Genomic DNA, 22655 nt, shown 5'->3' with positions numbered 1-22655 from the left:
TGGGTTTCTGTGGAAGCTGCGCTACCAGTATATTTACCCTGTAGCAAGCGCGATGATTTTTGTAAAAGTTTGGTAGGGTTGCAGCATGTCACTTTCGGGCATCAATTTTTGAAATACAACATTGGCTCTAAAATTGCAAACTTAAGCCTATTGTTTTAGCAAATGTCAGCCACATTTTGCACGATGTGTCCTTTTGCCAATACATATCTAACGACCAATGTGAAAATGCGTTTCTGCAGCAATGCATTTTAAAACTTGATGCAGGAAGAAACAGAACGCCTTCTATGCCTGCTACTTTCATGATTTTTTGGAACAAAAAGAGGAGGGCCGGCATGCGCGTAGCCAAGGCAGCTACGCTGACGCTCTAACACCCCTCACCTATATAGTCGGAAAGTTGAGATATTCCTTTTAAACCGTTTACTTTGCTGGGAACCCCCTTTTTGTAAGAAAACACCCACACGAAAGTACATTCTGGATACACTACTTCAGAGAGGAGGGGGAGTGGAGAGCGGTAAATTCGAGTCTGCACAGATTCCCACCGCTGGAGTGCGGTGTAGTGCAGAAACACTGGATGACATTACATGTTGCCCACGATGACAATAAAGACACACACACATTGCACTTTGAGAAATAGCATTTAATCGCTTTATGAAAAGTTTACTTCACATACTTTGGCTCTAAGCAGCTTCACCAGCTGTATGAAATTGGAATAAACCATGCAATTGTATGTCTGTTGTAGAGCGTTCTCCAGAACATACAACTGCTGAGAACATCTCTAATGCACTTAAAACACAAAAAATGAAAGCCCATTTGACCAGAAGCCACATGCTTGATAGGAAACAACTGCCAGAGCAAATATCACAGAGCTTTCAAACATACATACTAACACAAATGTGTTGCATAGTGCATGGCCACTGACAGAGTAGCTACGAAAATCTTCGCCACAAAATCAGTTTTTCTATAAGACTGGATACTAGAAAGCATTTTCAAAATCACTTCCAGACAGGTTTGCTGTGACAGTTACTAGCACAAACAAGACTACGGAAAAAAGGTGGGACAGGACAGAACGATCCGTCCTGTCCCATCTGTAGTCTTGTTCGCACCAGGAACTGTGTCATACATGTACTAAATCCATCAACACCGACTAGCCTAACCTGCATTATTCACTTCCAGATAAATTTTTCAACATTTGAAAGTGCAAGCAAAATTAGATCTTTCACCACCTGACTTTCACCTGCCTCATGTATCGATTTCACCACGTTAATGTTGTAGCTCAGGTTTGAAAACAGTGAAATGGCTGCAATATGCTGTCATTCTCAGTGCTGTACCCACGACCTAGACACCAAAGTAAGTTCACTTGAATAACCCTGCAACAATGGTGCACTTCCTGAAGCACTGCAGAGGCTTGACTGATCTTTCAAGCCAAATATTTACTAATACCATTGTGATATCTGAGAAACTACTCATAAAGCAATAACGCAACTTGAGATCAGCCAAACCAACAAAGTAAGTTTTATAGAGAAAGCATGCTTTGCAACACTGCTGATAAACCAAGTAAAAAGCCAAATCAACGATAGTATCGGAACGGACCATATGGAAGTTATTGCACAGTAATAAACAATGAATGTGCTTCAAATGGCTTCTATGCTTGCATTGTTGGACGAGCAAAGATTAAAGGAGAGCTGACAAGACGTTTTAGCATTATTGCGTGAAATTATGCAAGGCAACATCTGTTATTTCAATAGACAAATTAATGTTTACAGAAATGCACAAACCGAATATCTGCATGTTTTTGTTTTACTTCACACCGCAGCAAAGCGATGTACATGTGTTTCATCTGCTTGTTCCCAACAAAGTGGTGTCGCACACACCGAGGACTAAACTATCATTTTCTGCCATGTTACAGTGCGCGATCATGCTCTGTGATTTGCTTGCATCTGCCTCAGTGTTCGTGTAGCACCGATTTATACCACTAGTCAGGTGTTCCCGTGCAAAGCGCACAAGTTCATGCACTACGCAAAACGAGGCAAGCACAACAGCTTGCGTGAGCGGCCATCCGCGGAAGTGCGCTGCGCAGCAAGAAAGGGCGAGAAAAGAAAGTGGGACCCGTGACATATGCGCCACGCGATCCTCCAGCCCTCGTAAGGGAGAACATGGTTAAGGAGCTTTGCTTGCAGAGGCATGACTGGTAAAGTGTAGAGGTTGTCTATGCTGGCGGTGACGCTCGCCTCCCTAAATCATAGGTTTGCACTACGTCAAATGGGCCCCATAACCAGGACACATAGCAAATTTTGGTTACATGCTGCAAGTTGTTACACGTCCTCTAAGGAGTGTTCTACCGCAAGAATTTTACAAATTAGTTCAATAATAGCATAGACAATGAAGTGCCACGAACCCATGATTTCAGGAGGCGACCCTTGCAACTTATATAGACACTCTCTCCACTTTTCCTGGAAGATTCTTGGAAGATTACTTTCGGGGATGCTTTTGCGAGGCTCCACATGTAATTGTCTACAAGCGACAGTTCTACGAAGCACTGCGATGAGTCTGTGTGCTTGGCACTGTGCTAAGGCAGTCGTTCGCAGACAGTGATGCACCCAATGCCAATCACGATGAAGTATCTGCGAAAGTAGTCGTACAAGAACACAGCCACGGATGTTGTCTGGATGCCATACTGGGGCTCCATACGATTTTCACCATTTTGAAACCACAGAGATGAACACAGACATCGTAGCTCATACATTTATTCTTTGTACTGCCAGATGGCGATACTTTCGGTCAATTACCACCGGAAGTGTCGACGTCTACAGTTGACAGCTCTCCCAGCACTGCGATGCAGCGTGCTTGCCATCATGCCAAGGTGGTCGTTCGCAGATGCTGATGCACCCGATGCCAATCACGCGAAAGTGGTCATGCAGGGATACAGCCCCAGGCATCAAGCCACCATACTGGGACTTTATAGTATTTTCACTGTTCTGAAACGACACAGGTTCGCTCAGACAATCTAGCTCCTAAGCTATGTGCTGCCAGCTGTTGCATAACACCGCCTACTGCAAGTCCCAATGACAAACTGATCGATAACTCATTTGTGTTGGACGGTAGAACTATTATTACACCAACTATACTTGTACAAGTACATCTGCACCACAAAGTATGCAGTAGCAATACGATAGCTATTACAAACAGTGTAACAGCAACACTACAGAAAAACTTGTGGTGGAATATCGAAGTACCAATGTGCAGTGTAATCTGGATCACTGCACAGAACGACACAAATATGCACAAAACAAAACATGCAGCAGGCTACGAAATGTCAAGTAAAAAAACAGCAATAATCAGAGTGGCCTCCGAAGAACAGCACATAGAGGGCATCAGTAGAGAGTTTTAGCATGTCACAACCTTTACTGTTTCCAGAATACAAGAAAAGTGCACAGTACAAGCAGCACTGCTAACAACACCTTATGGTGACGCTTTGTACAATCACATATTAGAAACACTTGCGTTGCACAAGTGTTCTCATCAAAGGAAAATAAAAGGAATGCATCTTCTTGGTGATGCAAATGCCGACTCTTCACAACATCAGCTAATTAAAATACAGCTCCTCATTAAAATAACACCTCTGCTTCCATTTCTCACGACGGCACCACCAACATCTTTTCACATTTACGTCTCCGATAGGCCCATAGTAGCTTGTAAATCCCAACATTTATACGGGCAGGCTTTTAAAACAATTAGCATGCTCGTCATTGTTAAAATTTGTGCTCCTCTTACAGTCCTGCCCACTAAAGCTCCAAATGGTACCACGAAAGCATGTCAGCCATGCCATTGTCTTGTCATACAAAGCTTGTACCAAATTACAAGCTGATGAACAATGATCACAACTCCATGCAAGGTACTCAAAAATGAGATCAACAATGATGCTGGAAATATAAGCGTCAACCACAGGAACCACATACTGTTAAATTGGGCCATACTTCCTCCAAAGCCTTAAATAAGCTAAAAACAAACCAAGTACAACTTTAAAAACCCAAGGTAGAGCAAGAAATAAGTATAAATATGGTGTGTAGAAAACTGGCATATTGCACTTCCTTCTTACAAACCTTTGTTAATATCACAGCTTGGCATTTATTAAAATTTCTTTGGCATACAAAAATCACATTGTGATGAAATCACTTGGGTATTTAATGAGTATTTTATCTTTAAAAAATATTTTAAATGGTTGTGAGCATTAAGCTAAACAACAAAAGCCATGCTATATTGCAATGTATCATAATGAGCTGGAAAATTTGAGGGTAATTCAGTGAGAAATGAATCACAGATCACTTGCAACTTGCCCAAATACTCAGCAACCACACTTGCGGATGCTAAACAATTTTTCCGAGCTGACGTGGACGTCAACGAAATGACAGAGGTGGACTTATTCAAGTTTGACAGTAAGACATCATGGCAGAAAGGCTTGCCCTCAAGCGTTGTCTGTTTACACCGAACTTGGAGCAGGTATAGTCTGAAAAAAAAAATAAAAATAAAGGTTGACAGAGAAGGTTGAAAAAATGCTAGACGCTTCGCACGTCCAGTCAATGAAGACATCGGTACACTGTTACACCTTTGGCGCCAGTTGTCGCAAATTTGCAACATACTGCAGCATGAGTGCAGCCTATAGCCTGGCAGTGTATTTTCTGGCTCCTGTCGCACATTCACGGCAATGTTTTCTAACACTGACATGCAGCGCCATTTGGGAGCAATAGCACAGGAGGCTGGCAACTATTGTTTGGAGTCGCGACTGATGAGGTGCTCACACATGCAACGTCAACTATTTTCCATAGATTTTGTGAATGTATGGAATGTCAGTTCATGCTTCCGAAGTTTTCTGCGCGTTGTTTAGTAGGAAAGGAGTTCACACACGCCGTCTGCCAGAAGATACAAGTGATGGGAGCTGCCTAAGAGGAAGTCGTAGGAAGTCTGTGCCTGTAGCCAGTGACGTAGCCAGGAATTTTTGGAGGGGATACGCACTTGACCTGGATAAGGGGGCAGGGCAGGTGGGTGTTCTCACACACTGTTTCGTGGGAGATATCGTTGCTACAGAGAAATTGCAAGGAGGGAGGAGCGAGGTCCCGTGCCTGGTGTGCATCCCTCCGCTTATGCCCCTAGCCTGCAGCTTGCATTAGCACTGACAGCACCAGACATGGGTCAGGTGTCAACAGCACGTGCCAATCCTGGAAGCTTGCACACGGTTTTTGGTGTGTGCAAGGGTCAACTGTTCTCAGTATTTCTAAGAGCCATAGGTTACCAGAAAAAGTTGTGCTGTCTATTTGTTAAATATGTGGTCAACCTTAGTGCAGGCTAACCACTTTTGTGCAAGTAAAGCCAGGAACTGCCTCAGAGAGAGAGAGATAGAATAAACTTTATTGAAAACTGGTCCGGCAGCTTTCCTTCACTCACTTTTTCTTGAAATACATGCAAAACATTTTGTTTTTGCGTTTCCTAAAAGCCAGGTGGCGCGATTCCACGTAATTCCACGGAGTTTTTAGAAAGTCCGTTCTTTACACAGAATATTGGTGGCATTCGAATACAAGGGCTAAATGAAGCTAAAATGACATAACACTTTCTTTTTTCTTTTTCTGCTGTGCTGTTAATAATTCTTGTGTTGAAGGGTAACTGCAACAAAATTTCACTTTGGCTAAACTACCGTAATTACACGATTGTAAGTCGACCACTTTTCTAAATTTGAAAGTCCGAAGTGGGGGCATCGACTTACAATCAAAATCAAAACATGGCACCGTCAAAAAGGAGAGACCAATGAGAGCTACAACGTAGTTACAATTTTATGTTTGATCTATGGCCCTACCCATAGTTTTTCGCTATCCCGCGTGTTTGTTCGCTTTTTGGAAGGGTTTTTCAACATTTTTGAGAGTGCACGCAACATTAATGGGGGGGGGGTGGGGGGGTCGATAGTTGATGGAAGCGCCGCTGTTCCCATTCGCGGCGGCACCATAAATATGGCGGCGCTGGCATGGAGTATCGCGGGTTTCATTTTCCCTGTTGCGCTTAGCTTTCTATATAGTTTGACGCATTCCACTTGACTGCCGGCTATGTGCTACTTCCATGCATCCTCAGTCGTCATGAGTGCTCCAGGCCCACTAACCATTCGGCAGTCGTTCACAGCAGCGTTCAAGAGGGCTGCCATCCTTTACGGCGACGAAACAAATCACTGTGCAGCGGACTGCAAGTTCAATTTTTCTGAACGGGTGGTGCGAGAGTGGCGACTGCAGCGAAGAGAAATTTTCACCTGTGACGGCAAGTGAAAAATTTGCCACGTGCCGAAGCCTGGACGCTTTCCGGAGCTGTAGGCTAAGCTTGTGGCATACGTCGCTGAAATGAGTGATCGGTCCCTTCCCGTGAAGTGCGACATGGTCATGAAACAAGCCCGGACCTTCGCCTTTTAAGGACCTGCTCCGCCATGAGTACAACGAGTGACTGGCGGCAGAAGACCGCGAAATTACGCCAACCGGACCTGCCAAAAGAGTCTCCCTGACGGCTGCGTGTGGTTGGGTGCATTCGGCATGAGCTGCTGTTCCACAAGATGTCGTGGTGCGGTCGTTTGCCAAATGTGAAATTTCGCTGGACGACGACGCGCTGTGGGACCGTAGCAGCGATGGCGATGGCAGCACTAGTGAAGACGAGTAGCCCAGTGACCATGTCAGCTACTAATAAATTTTTGTTATCGAATGCGCCCTCCGGTATACTTTTTTTTTCCTGTCACACGATATGGGGGGGGTCGACTTACAATTGTGTAAATATGGTAGTTAGAAATAAATACAGTAGCCGACAATTTTTTGGACTCCAAAAATTTAGACTTGCTGGATATTCCGGACTTCCCTGAGGAATCAGTTGCAATACAGGCGTAATACCGTATTTACTCACATAATGATCGTACTCGTGTAATGATCGCACCCCTAAATTTTGTCGGCAAAATTCGATTTTTTTATTTCCCATGTAATGATCGCACCCCGAACTTGCCGCAGCAATATGTCGTGTGTCAAGTCTAGCTAATAATGATCGTGATTACCATCTGTCGAATGCTACGCGAACAACTCTTCCAAGACAAGCCAAGCGGCCTGCACGCACCAAACATTAAGTAGATGCCTCATTTCATTACTTTCATCACTTTCCGCGCTTCCATGGCAAAAAGAGGTACAACCAAACTTGCCTTTATTATGGGTAGGCTTTATAATGGTGGTGGTCAGCAAAAACAAAAAAGGCGCCTTTCGATTTTTTTCATCTGCACTCGTGAGCACGCAACAAATCGCACGCGGCGATGATAGTAGCCACGTTTAGTGTACCCTATTCATACGCCGACGCTTGTAACATAGCTAAGATATTCGCCCACCCTTAGCGGAAACTTTCCACAGCACGCCGGCCATGCGTTTCTATGTCACTGGCAGCTAAGCGCGCCCATCTGTTTCTGTCCCCTCAAAGTGGACATGGCTACGTTATTGCCGCAAACTTGCAGATATTATTCATCATCACTAATATGGTAGAAACTGTTTCAATGCACGTAATGTACTCACGAGAAGAAAAAAAAAAAAGAACGCATTCGGCTTGCTCCACCGGCCGCCATTTTTGTTTTGGTGTCCCGCACCCGCAGCAAATGCGGGACGAAAAAAAAAAAATGGTTTTGTTTCGCGGGAAATTGAACCTGCGTAATGATCGCACCCCTGAATTTGCGTCAATTTTTCTGACAAGAAAGTGCAATCATTAGGCGAGTAAATACGGTATATACAAACAGCCAGCATTTCGGACAACTCGAAGCCAAAAGTTCGATTTTCCGGACAAAATTTGCCGCAATTGAACAGCGCTGCGACTTGAGGGGGTCCATTATAAATCTTCAGCTGTATGGCTAGCTTCGAGTTAGATATGGTACAGTAATTAGATTGGTACAGTAATTTAATCAGCAAGTATAGGAGGCATTCAAATCTAAGCGGTGACGCGCTCTGTTGTAACAAACCTCAGACTTAGAGGCCACACTTTTGCCTGCAGCCTGCAAGGGAAGTAATACTGAAAGCCGGAAACAGGTCATATGCAGCCAGTTTTGCACACCACCTAGAAATACCATGTGACACGATAAGCACCATCATCAGCTTAGCCTGTCACAGTAGTAGGTAGTCTTGCACACGTTTTCATCCAGCAGTCATCAGCCGGCTTTGATTCAGACAAGTGCAGTTGACCCCATCACTATTTGAGTGTGTTGTGGCCCTTCATACGTGCCTCTCTACAAACTGAGTAAGCGTAACGCCAACATGTTTTCGACACCGTGACCCGAGCTGTTCACCCTCCTCCACCAAATGTGCTGAAGAAGCATGGAAAATATTCGATGATGACGCAGGAGAAGGCTGCGATTACCAGGCTTATCGAACAAGGCCAGACCCAAGTCGACATCACAAAGGAGTTCCATCTCTTTAGAATCTCAGATAAGATCTCACCTGCAGTTGACCAGTCGCACCGCAAAAGTAAAAAAATGACTGGAAAGGACAACACCCAAAGCATGAAGAGGCCTTGCAGCTGTGGCTAAAAGGAATCCTATCAACGAACCTCCCAGTTTCTGGCAACATGCTCAAGCAAGAAGCCAAGACGCTCACTTTGAATATGGGCATTCAGGACTAAGTTCACTAATGGGTGGCTCCATGGCTTCAAGAAAAGGCATGACGTTTCTTTCAAAAAAAGTTTGTGGGGAGAGGTGCCGTGGAACGATCTACTGTCACACATTACCGGACGAGTAAGTTGAAGTGTCTGATGCAAGGGAGTGCACCTGCAGACATTTTCAATTGCGATGAGACAGGCCTATTCTTCAGAATGCTGCCAGACCATTCACTTTCTTTTTCCAGTGAGGCTGGCACTGGTAGGAAGCATAGCAGGGAGAGGGTAACGGTCATGGTGGTTGGCTCAGAGAAGCTGCCTCTTCTAGTGATAGGGAAGGCAAAAAACCTTCATTGCTTTAAGGATACGAAGAACCTGCCTGAGGTAGTACAGCAGCAACACAAAGGCCTGGATTACCCAAAACTTGCCTGAAGGTTACCTCTACTATCTTGACCGGATGTTTGAGCGCCAGAAGCGACAAGTTATAATCTTCGACAACTGTGGGGCGCACGGCGCCGTAAACGACCTTCAAGCTACTCAACTTTAATTTTTACCACCAAATACGATGAGCATGGTCCAGCCGATGAACCATGGGGTCATTAAGAACCTCAAGGTGCACTACTGATCCCGTTTACTTGGCTGCACACTCATGTGTTTTGACAATCGGAAGACCTACTCTGCTAACCTGCTCTCGGCACCTGTTGCGCCGGCAGATGCCTGGAAGGCTGAACAGCCTTCGACAATTGCAAATTGTTTTAGGCATGCTGGCTTTGCAAATCTGAGATGCCCACGGCCCGGGGCGCAAATGGCACCATTGAAGACATCCCCAACTCAGTCAACAAGGTTGAGCAGCTGATTGCCGACTTGGGAGCAATGGGATGAACTTTTCCGCTGCTATTACATTCCATGAGTTTGCCGCAATGGACAACAATATAAAGTTGTGCGCGGAGCTGACGGACAATGAGATCGTGTGCCAAGTGACCATGCTGCAGCAAAGCAACTCGGACTACACAGCTGACGACGCATCCAACCGCCTGCATCCATCAACCCAAGATGTCAATGCAAGCTCTAACATTATTGCCCAATGTTTACGACGAGAACATGGCACTTGCACAGATGCAAGCAAACGTCATTGCAAGCAGAAGGAATTTGGAAATTACAGCAAGGGACCGTGCGCTACTTTTTCAGTCCAGTTTAGCTAGAATAAAGTTCGTTCTTGCGACTCACAAGTTTTTCTGAATGCTCCCTTATTTGGACCACCTTTCGGCCCCATCTAGGTCCCTAAGATCGATCAGCTAATGTGTATATACTACTGAAGCAATCTTGGCAAAGCTGAAGACCTGGCGATTATCCAAGATTCTTAACAGCTGTTAAACGGCACATAAGCAGGCGACATGAGTAACTAGTGGTTAGCAGATATGACCTGAGGGATTACGCCAAGGAGCTGTGCTGATTCTCAATGTGATGGGCTCTGTGTCATTTCCATCAAAGAGCAATGGCCTTGATCTTTTTTCAGTTATGGTGTAAAAGCATCTATTTTTGATAGCTTCCCATGATGAATACGCCTGTATTTAAATGTAAAATTTTGCAAAGAGGCTGCTCGTATGTCTACACTATCTGAAACTAGCCGTTTTCGGAGTCCAAATTTTAACCATGAGAACAAATCCTTACATCACTGCCGACAACAGTGGCACTCACCAAAACCATGAGCGACATCACAACTCGCTGTTCTGCGATTGGTTAAACACTAATCTGCAGATAACCAATGAATTGCAGCGAAAACATAATTTATAAATTGATTTTGTTTGCTGTAATCTTATATTGATGCAAGCAGATACTGCCGTAAAAGAATCACTACAACCACAAAACTAGGTAGGGGCACATGCCGAAACTAGGCTTGCATGTCCCGAAAAATAAAGTAAATACTACGCACTTACTGTATGGCATGCATCAAGTGACTATGGCTTCAGCAGTCAGTCATTACATTAGGTGCAATGGCAACAGGGTGGGGGACTCATCGCAACTATACTTAAATTGAATTACTTATTAAGCGGGTACATATTAATGGTTTTACTGCAGCAGGAAGAGTCGCGTAAATTTGGTACTCCTAGTAGTGTGACACCCTTACCTATGACAGCTCTCACACGGATGTAGTCCAGTGGCTGCTTGGCGGCTCCTTTGCTGTTCCTCCCCATGAGGCACTTTCCTTGTAGTTCATCCGGAGTGAAGACTATGCGAAGGAGGCAGCGGCCAAACTTGGTTGCACTGGTGGTGTGGGACTTGAAAAGCTCATCCAGTTGCTTTTCCTCCACCAAGACGCCATTACCGATATCCACCTGAAGGTAGGAACAGTACAAACACATTGGCAACATGAACATCAATTCAAACAGGGACACTAGGCGGGAATAGTTAAGGGAATCCAGGGGGCTGAGCTTTTCTGTTAGTTGCTACCATTTTAAAAAACATACGCAAGAGAATATGTAGGGGGAATTAATTGCCATTTAATTGTTGTTTGAATAAAGGGAAAATCAGACATCCACCTGTTCGTAGCAAATGCTACAAAGGAAACCCATACAGGTTCCTCGAAAGAAAAGCCTCATAGTTGAAGAAAAATTCATCCTGATCCGGGACTCGAACCCGGGAGCACCGCCTTTCCGGGGCAGCCGCTCTACCATCTGTGGTAGAGCGGCTGTTGTCAACAAATTCGGCTTCGCCCTGCCATCTGCTAGCCGCCTGGTTAGCTCAGATGGAAGAGCAGCTGCCTCGGAAAGGCGGTGGTCCTGGGTTAGAGTCCCAGACCAGGACGAATTTTTCTTCAACTATGAGGCTTTCCTTTCAAGAATATAATGTTGCTCCTTGCACGATTTTTCATTTCCATAACTGACAGTTCGAAAATCTCTAGTTCTGAGAATTCCTGGAACCGTTTTTGAAAGGGAATGATGTTCCATAATACAATACACAGTATCATTTAGGGAACCCTACCTGTCACATCACACACAGCCTATCACAGTTGACAACTGGGAAAAACTGCTCCCAAATAACTACTTCAAGGGCAGCTTGAAAAATGCATGGACAATTTTTTTCTGGTGGCAATATATAGCAATGGTATCAGCAATGACATTACATTTCAAGGGCCTCTTATGCTGCAAATATAACAAACCAGAAAGAGCAGTCATTTCTTATGGTTAAGAGTTTTCCGAAGCTATCCATAGTTTCATTTAGTGAAAAGCTTTTCATGGCATAAGCTGAACATTATATACTGAAGGGATACTGAACATCACAATGCAGCGTTGAGTATGCAAAAATTTCCAATTTAATGTAAAGATCCACAACTTCCATTGCCTGACAGCATGCACTGTCCCAGTTGCGACGTCTGTCTCTAATGAGCTGAAGGCAAAGATGATCCTTGCCTTGGGATCTGCAAATTCCAACAAGAGGAAGGCCGCAAATATATATCATACACGGAAGTGTGGCAGTAAACCAAATGCATCAACGATAGTAAGAAATTGCGAAAACCTGAGACAAACCAACAGCTTCCAGAACAGCAGCGGACGACTCCATCTATGAGTCCTAGCCTACACACGGATGTTCTAGCATTTTTGTTCTCAAACCCCCATGCTAATGTGTGGGACGTGGCCGCCCAGCTACCAATTTTCAAGTTATCAGTGCAGGATTCTGAAGCACTCGGCTTTTCGCCCACACCACCTTAACCAGCACCAATGCTTGGAAGGTAGGGACCTGTAGAATCGCCTAGATCTCTCGAATTGGGTGCTCACAAAAGCTGATGAGTCAGTGGACTTTTTCAGCAACATCATGTGGACAGATAAAGAAATTTTTGCAAAAGTGCCCAGGCAAATTTGCATAATGCACACATTGGAGTGACTCCAATACACACTGAGCAAAGTGCACATGGCACCATACCAGTGGTTGTTCAATGTGCGGTGCAGAATCTACGCTGATGCTATAATCGGTCCAGTCTTCTTCAATCACACAATGACTGGACAGTGTTACGAGTAGAAACCCTTGAAGGAGCGGTGGATCAGTTTATCAGCAAAGCCCCGCTGTTACGTCTTCTGCTTCTGTGGTATCAGCAAGATGGCGCACCAGCACACAGCAGCTGCCCAGCATGAAACAGGCTGGATGCGACTTTTCAAGCGCAATAGATTGGAAGGCACGGGCCTGTAATTTGGCTGGCTAGGTGACCTGACCTCTCTCCACTCGATATCTTTCTTTGGGGTTACGACCGTGTTTGCATGATCGATGTCAGATGAGCTGAAGAAAAGGATAATGGATGTCTGCCACAGAATTCCAGCGTCGGCCATCAAGAAAGCCACTGATGATGTGATAAAGCAGGCTCAGGCTACTGAGACTCCATCAATTCGAACTCGGATGGATATTCTGGACTTCATAAATACACTGTCAGTGTTCTAATGCATTTTTACGACAGATTTTTTTGACAAATTTATGCCCCAAAGTTCGATTTTCTGGACTAAATTGTTCATGCGGAGCCACGCAACCCGATCTTCGGTTGGCTTGGCTTTCAGTGGCCCGTTCTAGCCTCCAAGATTGCAAAGCACACACAATCAATAAAGTGTGCACACCATCCTCCAGTCTCGGAGGCCATGTCCGCTCTTTCCTTGGCAGACTAAACGCTCCAGGGAATGCCACTTTTCTTTATTTTCAGTAAGCACTACTGTCATAATCATTGGTGCGTGATCCATTGCGGTTGCTATATTGCACGTGGTGTATCCACAGAGCAGATGTGTCTTGGAGATGGCATTGCATCTTTGTGTTCGTGCAATGACATTACATGTCATTGCACGAACATTACATTGCACGGCGTTACTCATGAGCCTTCATACGAGCCAAGTGGTGTGAAGAAACATGGCTTGTTTCTTCGGTTTCCATGGCAATCTCCACTGGCAGAGATCACCAATGTGGTGACGCTCATTTCGAATGCATATGAAAAAGTCACTCTTGCACAAATACAAGCAAATCTGATCACCTCCATTCGTAGTATGAGTCAGGGCTTTATTACAGATTTTAAATTTAATCTTTCTTACAGATTAAATTTTTTTGGCTTCAAGAGTTTTTCTGACTATTTTTCAGTCCTCGTAATCCAGAAAATTGATAGGCAACTGTATTATAAGACTAAAAAGTTGATACACTGAAATATATATTCCGATTCGGCACTTGGACAGTAGTCTGCGTCGGAGGAATTGCCGCTCGACTCACTTGCAGCAGAGCAACCAGCGTGCACGCCCATAGCGTAATAGAACCTGTAGCAGCGTGACTATCACCTCCAGAGTCGGTGAAGAGGACGGCTCAGATGCACGTAGCACGAGCATCCTGTGGCACCATCGCTGGCCAGACTAAATAAACATTGGCCACGGCAGCTACCTCTTCACGCCACCGGCCCCACAAATTAGTGACACTGGATGACTGAGCCCAGCCAAGCTAGCGTCAACGCACCGACTCTACCAAGGGTTGAGTGACGTGGCCTTGCCCAATCCAGCAGACATCTCGCAGTTGTAGGGTGTCCGGGAATTCTACGTCGACATGCTGGACATCTGGTTCATCCAGCTGGACATCCGCTTCTCTACCAACAAGGCTCCAGCTGCGTTCCAGGCTCAGGCTACCCATACAGTTCCACACAAAAATTACTAGAAGGAATTCTGGCGCTAGTAGCGCTAGAGAACGATTGTCCCAGCATGGGAATTATGGGAAGTACATGGATTTGCCTAACCTTCAAATTTTTGGCTTTAAACGGCCTTGTGATTTGGCTTTAAACGGCCTTGTAATAAATAATTAAATAAACATCATTAAAATTGTCTGACGGCAGGGTTCGAACACAGGAACTCTAGAACAGAAGCCTGATATTGAAACCATTAAGCCACGAACGCATGTAACGACAAGCGAGTGCAACGCCCGTATGAATTTATCCCGGGCATGCCCGAGCCTTAAGACAATTGCCGCGTTTCGATTTGGCCACCTGAACAAGCGCAATCGTTGCAATTAATAGCGATTATGCGTGTTGCCGGTGTCTTCTGTACTTTGAAGAGTATAGATTGTGCTGAAATTTACGACAATAAGATTTATATAGCGTAATATACAAAGCCACAAGAACGTCTGAATCCACAAGCACGAAGATCAGACAAAGCCATGTACTTTCCATCATTCCCATGGTGGTACGATGACTGCAGCGCCAGAGTTCCCTCTAGTAATTATTGTAAGAAACTCTATGCAGCTGCCACCCTCCCAGCCCCGACTTCTACAGAGACTTCCAGGGAGCCATCCCTACTCACTACATTAACTCGAGCACTCAGTCATGAAAGCTCTCACCATTTGAACCATTGCATCATTCTGTGTCTTGTCATCACACATCGCCAGCCTCCACCCATATACCAAGAAATACCAATGACTGCCGCTGCCACTACCAATGCCACTGCTACAGTTGCCTTAACTCCTGGCAAGCGCCTTCTGCAAGTACTTCAATCATGCTTTGCACTAGGAGGCAGGCCCTGTAGCAGCATGCCTCCAGAGCCGGTGAACAAGAGGACGACTCACATACATGTAGTGCGAGGATAAAACACAGCGCACTCGAGGTGACTAGTCGCTATCGACCTATCAGGTCTTGGGTGTTTTATTTAGGCCAGCTGCACCACGATTGGCCAGCCTAAGTAAACAGTGGCCCCGGCGGCTCCCTGTTCACGCCACCAGCCATACAAACCAATCGAACCAATGTGAGCGCATGCAAGAAAAATGTATGGTTGTGCGTAATCCTCTGTTGCGTCCCTAACAAGGGGAAGCTGTTTTTGCAAGGAGCATTTTCACACATTTTTCTGCTCCTTGTTTTGATGGATCTCGAAAAGAAACGCGATTTTTGATCTCGAAAGTATCGGCCGAAGCACAAGTTCAAGGGAACCCGCCGCAAAGTCAAGCGGCGTGCAACGGAGACGTACGTGACAGTTAATCCTAACCTCTGTGATGGCGACACTTTCTACAGTACGGAGCTGGCCGGCCGATCAACATTTGCCGACAGCATAGACGAATTCGTCAGCACATTGGAGAAAAAGTTAAGAATCTTGGAGAATCAAGATAGGAGCAGCGAGGAGACGGCGAGCACCTTTACCTGCGAGACTGGCATCGTGAACATACTGGTGAGCACCACGGCATGTACGGCGTGCGGAAAGCGCGACCTTTGCATCCGCGAGTTGGCCCAAAAACGGAAAGGACTTGCGTCGTTTTTGGAGTTATGGTGCAACAATGCAGCGTGTACCACGTCCGTTATCTCGTCAACGTATTCGTTGCGGCATGCATCTCCGGCAGAAGACGCTAATGGTGGAGCGTGCACTTCGACCAGCCCAAGAGAGAGTTTCGCCGTGAACATTAAGGCAGCAGTTGCAGCGCGCACAATTCGAGCTGGGCACAATGAACTCGTCCCGATTTTGTGCAGTTCTTGGTTTGCCAAAACCGATGAACCACAAATTGTTCACCGCCATAACAAAGAAAGCGCACTTCGCTGCTACAAAGGCAGTGGCTGATAACTCGGAGCTTGCTCGGAAAGTAACAGCACAGGAAGTGGGATCTGCCAATGTAGCGGTTATGTTTGATGGTACTTGGCAGAAACGAGGCCACAAGAGTCACAATGGCATAGGCACAGCCATTTCTGTGGAAACAGGGCTTTGCCTATAGTTTGAAGCTTTGTCCACTATTGCCAGAGTTGCAGTACATGCAAGCCATTTGAAAGCAAAGAGGAGGAAGAACTATGGCGAGCTTTTCAAATGCCAGTGTGCGGAGAAAATGTAGATTGCTCAGCAGATGCCATGGAGACTAATGCTGCTGAGAGGATATGGAAGAGGACAGAGTCCTACAGTATTCCACTGAGATTTACAACCCTCCTTAGCAATGGCAACAGCAAGGCTTATACAGCCGCGTCAGTGGCAAAATTGTATGGAAGTGTGCCCATCACAAAAGAAGGCTGCACCAGCCATGTAGCCAAGCGGTTTGGAACTGCCCTGCAAAAGCTCAAAATGCCACAAGGGCAGAAGCTTACAGATGCAGTCATGCAGAAGCTACAGAGCTACTTTCAAGTAGCCATCACTGCCAACAGAGGAAGTGTGTGCGGAATGTATCGTGCAATCTGGGCATCGTTCTTCCATTCATGCTCAACGGGTATAGCCAAGAGCCATAAGTTTTGTCCAGATGGAGAAGACTCCTGGTACAAATTCAAGCGGGTAGAAGCGTTGGGTCAGGCAGCCCCAGCGCACACCCCTATTCTCACAACAGCTAAGGCGAGACAATGCTGCCCGTATACAAAAGGATGACGGAAGAACAGCTACGCACTTGCTGTGTCAAGGGAAAAACTAAAAATAGAGCCGAATCAATGAACAGCAAGATTTGGCTGTTGTGCCCCAAGACGAGGTATGCCTCGCGCATAGTCGTGGAGATGGCAGCAGCACTCGCTGTCTTGTGGTATAACCAGGGTCACAAAGGCTATGAACTAAGAGCTCACTCTGTTCTCCATTCCTTTTCATTACCCCTTCCACCTTCCTTTTTGTTCTTTCTGAGCTGTGCTACAAGCCTAAAAAAGTCACGACACACCAACTCGCCCAAACTGCCACGCTTTTGGGCTATGAACACGTTCGGCAGGAACTAGAAGTGCTTCCCTCAAGGGAACTAGTTGAGCTGAGCAAGGATTGTGACAAAAGAAGGATTTCCAGCATGTCAATAAAGCTGACAGCAGAGGCAAGGTCTCACCGTCTAACCAAGGAGGCTCGTCTTGAGCATGCTGCTCAGACTCTGAGGGGACAACATATGGCGCAGGTGAATTCTAAAGTTGTGCACTGGATTGGATACCCTGGCCTGCATTATGTGGAATTTTCGTATAGGCTTCAGTGCTACAATAAAAATAAAGAACTTTTATAACTTTGAATTGCATTTTTCTCAGCTTCATGTAATAGGCCAAACCTGGCTTTTGTGCACGACATTTGATGTACTTATTCTGGTGCAATCAAGACTAAATTTGGTGTGCATAATGTTTAAAGTGTGTAGAATGCACCCACCTAGCATTTAATGCAATCAGTTAATCTTTAAGGATGAAAATGTTTAATACACTTGGGTACCAGCCACTGAGAATGAAGCACCAGATATGAAATTCTCTCAAAACGTTGCCTGTCAAGGAAATTAGATTATCTTGCTTATCAGCAATTGGTGGAGGGTTAGGGACAAGAAAAACCATATTGCACTGCTGTGTCATGCTAATTGCTATGTCCAGCAGCTGCGCAAACGTGCTGTTTCTCAGTTGTGCATGGCACCTAGGACATGAAAGCACTGAGCTATCCTAAAACTAAAAACACATTTGAAATGAGGATATCAAGCTATACAAGTGGTACAATTTTCATTTGTCTAGCACTAATATGGTAAAAATGGCTTCCTGAGGGGCGTCTCCCGGGGGGACACGGGCCTTACTAAGACCAAAAAATCGCAAAAAAAAAGTCAGTATTTCGAAAACATTGGCTGCACCAGTGTGTCAAACCATTGGTCTAACAATAGGCGTCGTTGTTCTCGCCAACGTGACATAACGTGTGCTCGCGCTCACACTACGTCGAACTATATTTAGCCCACCCACTCCCACAGTCGAGCGACACCGGAGATCCCAATGGCGTGTTAGGCCTAGTGCCCCGAAGTACCCCTGACAATGGCAGCGTTTCATAGACGTTTTGGCACGGCGCTATTATTCTGCAGCCGAAATTTTTGCCGCGTATTGACAGTGGAGCTCAAGGAAAACTTTAAGCTTTAGTGCCAACTCCTGCTACTGACCGAAAACCGGAACAACTAAATGGCGTTGACGACACTGCTGCCGGAAAAAACGAGATGCTGGCTACATCTGTTGAGCATGCATCTGCTGAAAACCTGCAGCAGGTGTTCACAAGGCATCACCGTAGTGACACTAGCCAGACTACATTCCTGGAGGGTACTAACGCAATAGCACTTATATATATTCAAATATTTTGTGGTGTACTGTTATAAAAATGAGCTCTTGTTTTTTCAAGTTTTTTCAGAATCTCATTATTGGTGTTTTTTAAAATTTGCCACAGCCCTATCTCGGTCTTCAGGGCACGTAGAACCATAATTTTCACACCGACATGTAGCTACGTGTGTGTACTACACAATGCTAGGAGCAGATTTTTTAAATTTCACTTTAGCAAATTTTAAAATCTGGCCACTAATTGCCATGTCTGGAGATCAAATGTCAAATTGCTGTAAAGTTCGTAATACAGTAGAATCTCGGTGATACGAATCTTAAGGGGAGGCGAAAATATTCGTATCACCCGAAATTTCGTATCACCAAAAAACGAGCAAAATCTGTCCCGAAACCATGAGACACGCACAAAAAAAAAAACATTTATTTACGAGCAAAGAAGTCGCGTATGTCCTTCTGCGTCTTCTCCGCGAGGTCGGCCAGCAGAGAATTTTGGAAGCTGAAGAACTGGGCTGTGGTGTTCTCACGCACGGCCTCGGACGTCACAGCACGCCGCAGAATATCGAGAGCGTGCATGGTTTCGGCTGCCGACGGTGCTTGCTCTTCACCATTTTGGCACTCGTCTTCTTCATCGTCACTGGTCGAAATTTGAGGCTGCGACGATACATCCTCCACGATGTCTTCGACTGTGCGCAGACCACAGGTGACGAGATCGTCGTCCGCGGTGACGAAATCGTCGGCACTGCAGTCAGCGCCAAGCTGGTTCCAGACATCAACCGGAAATGGATCTGGCACTTGCGAGGTGGTAGCCACTGCGGATTTAAAAATCCCACACAGCGAAACAATTCGCGATGGTTGCAGGGGAGACGCGCTCCCAGGCCACTGCAATGAAATGCATGGCGTCCAAAAGACTGATCTGGATATTTGGGTCCTTGCGGTCAATCTTCGCAAGGAGGCGGCGCACCAACAAACCTTTAAAGTGGTGCTTCACATTTCTTATAATGCCAGCATCCAGTGGCGTTCGGGGGCAGGAATACCACTTTGATGCTCTGTAACGTCATGTGCTTTGGATGCGCCGCACACTGGTCCAGCAGCAAAACAATCTTTCTGTTCTTGCATGACATCCTATTGTCCAAGTATGTCACGAACTCCATGAACAGAGCCGACGTCATCCACGCCTTTTTATTGGCTTTATATGTGCAGGGCAAACGACCGGCTGCCTTGAAGCATCGGGGCTTTTGGTATTTTCCAATGACGGTCAGTTTCATTTTTTCTGACCCGTCAGCGTTGCAGCAAACAAAACAGTCACACGCTGCTTACTTTTCTGTCCTCCCTGACAGGCTTCGCCCTTGAAGCAGAGACTCTTTTCGGGCTGAAGGTCGTAAAAAAGCCCTGCCTCGTCAATGTTAAAAACATCGTGAGCGTCATATCCCGCGATGAGAGACTGCAGCGTGGTTGCCATCCAATCTTCAACGACGGAGGCGTCAACCTTTTTCCCTTCGCCGCAAACGGTTTTGTAGGAGAGGTCATGCCGTGCCTTAAATCGGTGAATCCAACCACCAGAGGCCTGAAAATTTTCAATTCCAAGCGTGAGTGCGATGTCCGCAGCCTTCTCACGCAGAACTTTTCTGTCAACGTTGACGCCAGCCGCGGTGACCTCTTTAAACCATGTTAGCAGAACTTCTTCTAACTTTACATGGTGAGCAGTCTTCGCTTCTTTGGAGTTTACGCCAAAGTGCTGCACATTCTGCATAATTTGGTCACGCTGACCGACGATGGTAGACAGCGTAGAAATTGGCAGGCCTAATTCCTTGGCCATGTCAATGCGCCTTTTCTTGGGCTCTTCGTCCACCTTCTTCAATATATCCAGTTTGTCCTTCAAGGACAGCGCCTTCCGCTTTCGCGACATCTTTTACCTTTCGGGCTGACGCGATCAATGCTCAACGACACACGCAAACAACACGCTGCACTTCCGTAGTCGTCGCGCACGAGGAAACAAAGAAGCGGGAGCTGCTGCTAGCGTGAAGATCTCCTCGCTGGCTGTCGCGGAAAGACCGGTGGAGCGGGCGCGCAGGGCCGCGAGAAATGTGGAGAGGACAAATCGCGCTCGGCCGGTTGGGTTGGCTGGTTCGCAGGGCGAACGGACCAATAAGCAGCGGCGCTAGCCTCGGGCAACAACAAAGTAAAAAGAAAAAAGCGAAGAGACCGCCCCCAAAAACGAGAGAGAGAGAGAAAGCTTCCCTTGCCTCGTTCGCCTCCCCGCTGACGCGGAATCCCAAACCGGCACGGGCGCACGCTGCGCCGGTCTTTTTCTTTTTTTTTTGCGCTGGTGGTGGCTCGACGGTTGCGGTACCGAAGTTCGTATCACCCGGCGCGACGCGGAAAAGTGTTCGGAACATCCGAATTTTGGCCCATTGCACACAATGCTTTTGGGCGGGGGAATTTAACGAATTCGTATCACACCGAAATTCGTATCAGCCGGGTTCGTATCACCGAGATTCTACTGTACCTGCAATATAAGAAAAGTAGTCCTACAATTGTGTTGCTTACACTCTTGTAGTATCCAGCCATGTGTCTTTATAGACATTCTGTCTAATACTCTTCTTACAGTTCAGATAAACAATAGGTGATTAATTTTAAACATATCTCTAACCACTCAGTAAATTTAAAAAGTAATTATATTTTTGAAATCAGCATGAAAAACTGTCTGGGCGACAGTTTTTATTAAATTTAGTCGTAAAATAAAAAAAAGTTTCTAAACCCCTCTTGCCCCCTTAATAAAAGTTGGAAAGCACCAGCTGTGCTGCAAACTGTTCTTGTAAAGCTGTAAAAGTCCTGTAGTTTTGTTGTGAAAGTACCCCAAGACAGAGAGAACGAATCATACCATGGACGAGTCATTACATATGCCGCTGTCCAGTGTGCTGCTGCTTCCATTAATTCTGGAATTCCTCCTGAGACCCTTCCGAAGACCCTTTCGTAAACCCTTCCGTGGAACGTTCCTCCGACCCTTTCTTGAAAAGCTCACGGGACCGTCCTCTTGTTCAGGCAGCAGTTTGCTGTCTGCACTTGTCACGCCACTGTTCCTGGGATTGTTCTCGTCTCTGTTCTCTCGTTCGGGTAGCAGTTGCTGAAGGCTCTTCCCCAATTCCAACATCTTGGAAATTGATTCTGGAAGAAAAAAAATGGGAAAGGTTGTGACGATCGTTTTTGCAACCAACCACAAACATAGTGGCTGCCCATACCCCAAAAAGCAACAACATTGTCGAGGCAGAAACAATCACTTTCCCCATCATCACTAGAACCATAAGTGTCGACTATGAGAGGGCTCCAAGGTACGGGCCCACTCCGAAGTTTTCCAGGGGAATGGGGGGGGGGGGGGGATAATGGCAACCTGCTGTTCATGATCTGAGAATGCCTGCCAAACACACACCAGCCCATTCTTATTCTGATTATTTCAGTCGCATGATCCGGATCTCCGCGGTCACTACTTCCCTAAGTAGATGTATTTCCTTACCACTTCCAGTGCTTCGCTACCTATCATAAACTGCTGTTCTCTCCCGAGACTGTTAAACATTACTTTAGTTTTCTGCAGAGTAATTTTTAGTCCCACCCTTCTGCTTTGCCTCTCCAGGTCAGTGGGCATGCATTGCAGTTGGTCCCCTGAGTTACTAAGCAAGGCAATATAATATCATCAGCGAATCGCAAGCTACTAAGGTATTCTCCATTAACTCTTATCCCCAACTATTCCTAATCCAGGTCTCTGAATACCTCCTGTAAACGCACTGTGAATAGCATTGGAGAGATCATATCTCCCTGCCTGACGCTTATCTTTATTGGGATTTTGTTTCTTTATGGAGGACTACGGTGGCTGTGGAGCCGCTCTACATATCTTTCAGTATTTTTACATACAGCTTGTCTACACCGATTCCGTAATGCCTCCATGACTGCTTAGGTTTCGACTGAATCAAACGCTTTCTCGTAATCAATGAAAGCTATATATAAGGGTTGGTTATATTCCGCACATTTCTCTATCACC

At 45.8% G+C, this 22655-nt stretch overlaps 2 protein-coding genes across 3 annotated transcripts in view; one reads left to right on the top strand and one right to left on the bottom strand.

The window, feature by feature from the left end:
* Positions 1 to 622: 622 nt before the first annotated feature.
* The window catches only part of LOC126519140 (uncharacterized), a 36054-nt gene continuing 14021 nt past the window's right edge, over positions 623 to 22655 (bottom strand). For both annotated transcript variants that reach the window (XM_050168744.3, XM_055065263.2), the window contains exons 5-7: positions 21504 to 21787; positions 10763 to 10970; positions 623 to 4504 (exon numbers count right to left, since the gene is read on the bottom strand). In XM_050168744.3, coding sequence (XP_050024701.1) covers positions 4422 to 4504; positions 10763 to 10970; positions 21504 to 21787 — 575 coding nt within the window. In that variant the 3' untranslated portion in view covers positions 623 to 4421. The remainder of the gene's footprint in view (positions 4505 to 10762; positions 10971 to 21503; positions 21788 to 22655) is intronic.
* LOC140213441 (uncharacterized) lies at positions 16461 to 17471 on the top strand. Its single transcript, XM_072284662.1, is given in 4 exon segments — positions 16461 to 16923; positions 16926 to 17152; positions 17287 to 17425; positions 17428 to 17471. Coding segments are annotated over 4 exon segments (873 nt in total).

The sequence above is a fragment of the Dermacentor andersoni genome, chromosome 10, assembly GCF_023375885.2.
Source record: "Dermacentor andersoni chromosome 10, qqDerAnde1_hic_scaffold, whole genome shotgun sequence".
NCBI lineage: Eukaryota > Metazoa > Arthropoda > Arachnida > Ixodida > Ixodidae > Dermacentor > Dermacentor andersoni.
This window is presented reverse-complemented; position numbering and strand designations above follow the sequence as displayed.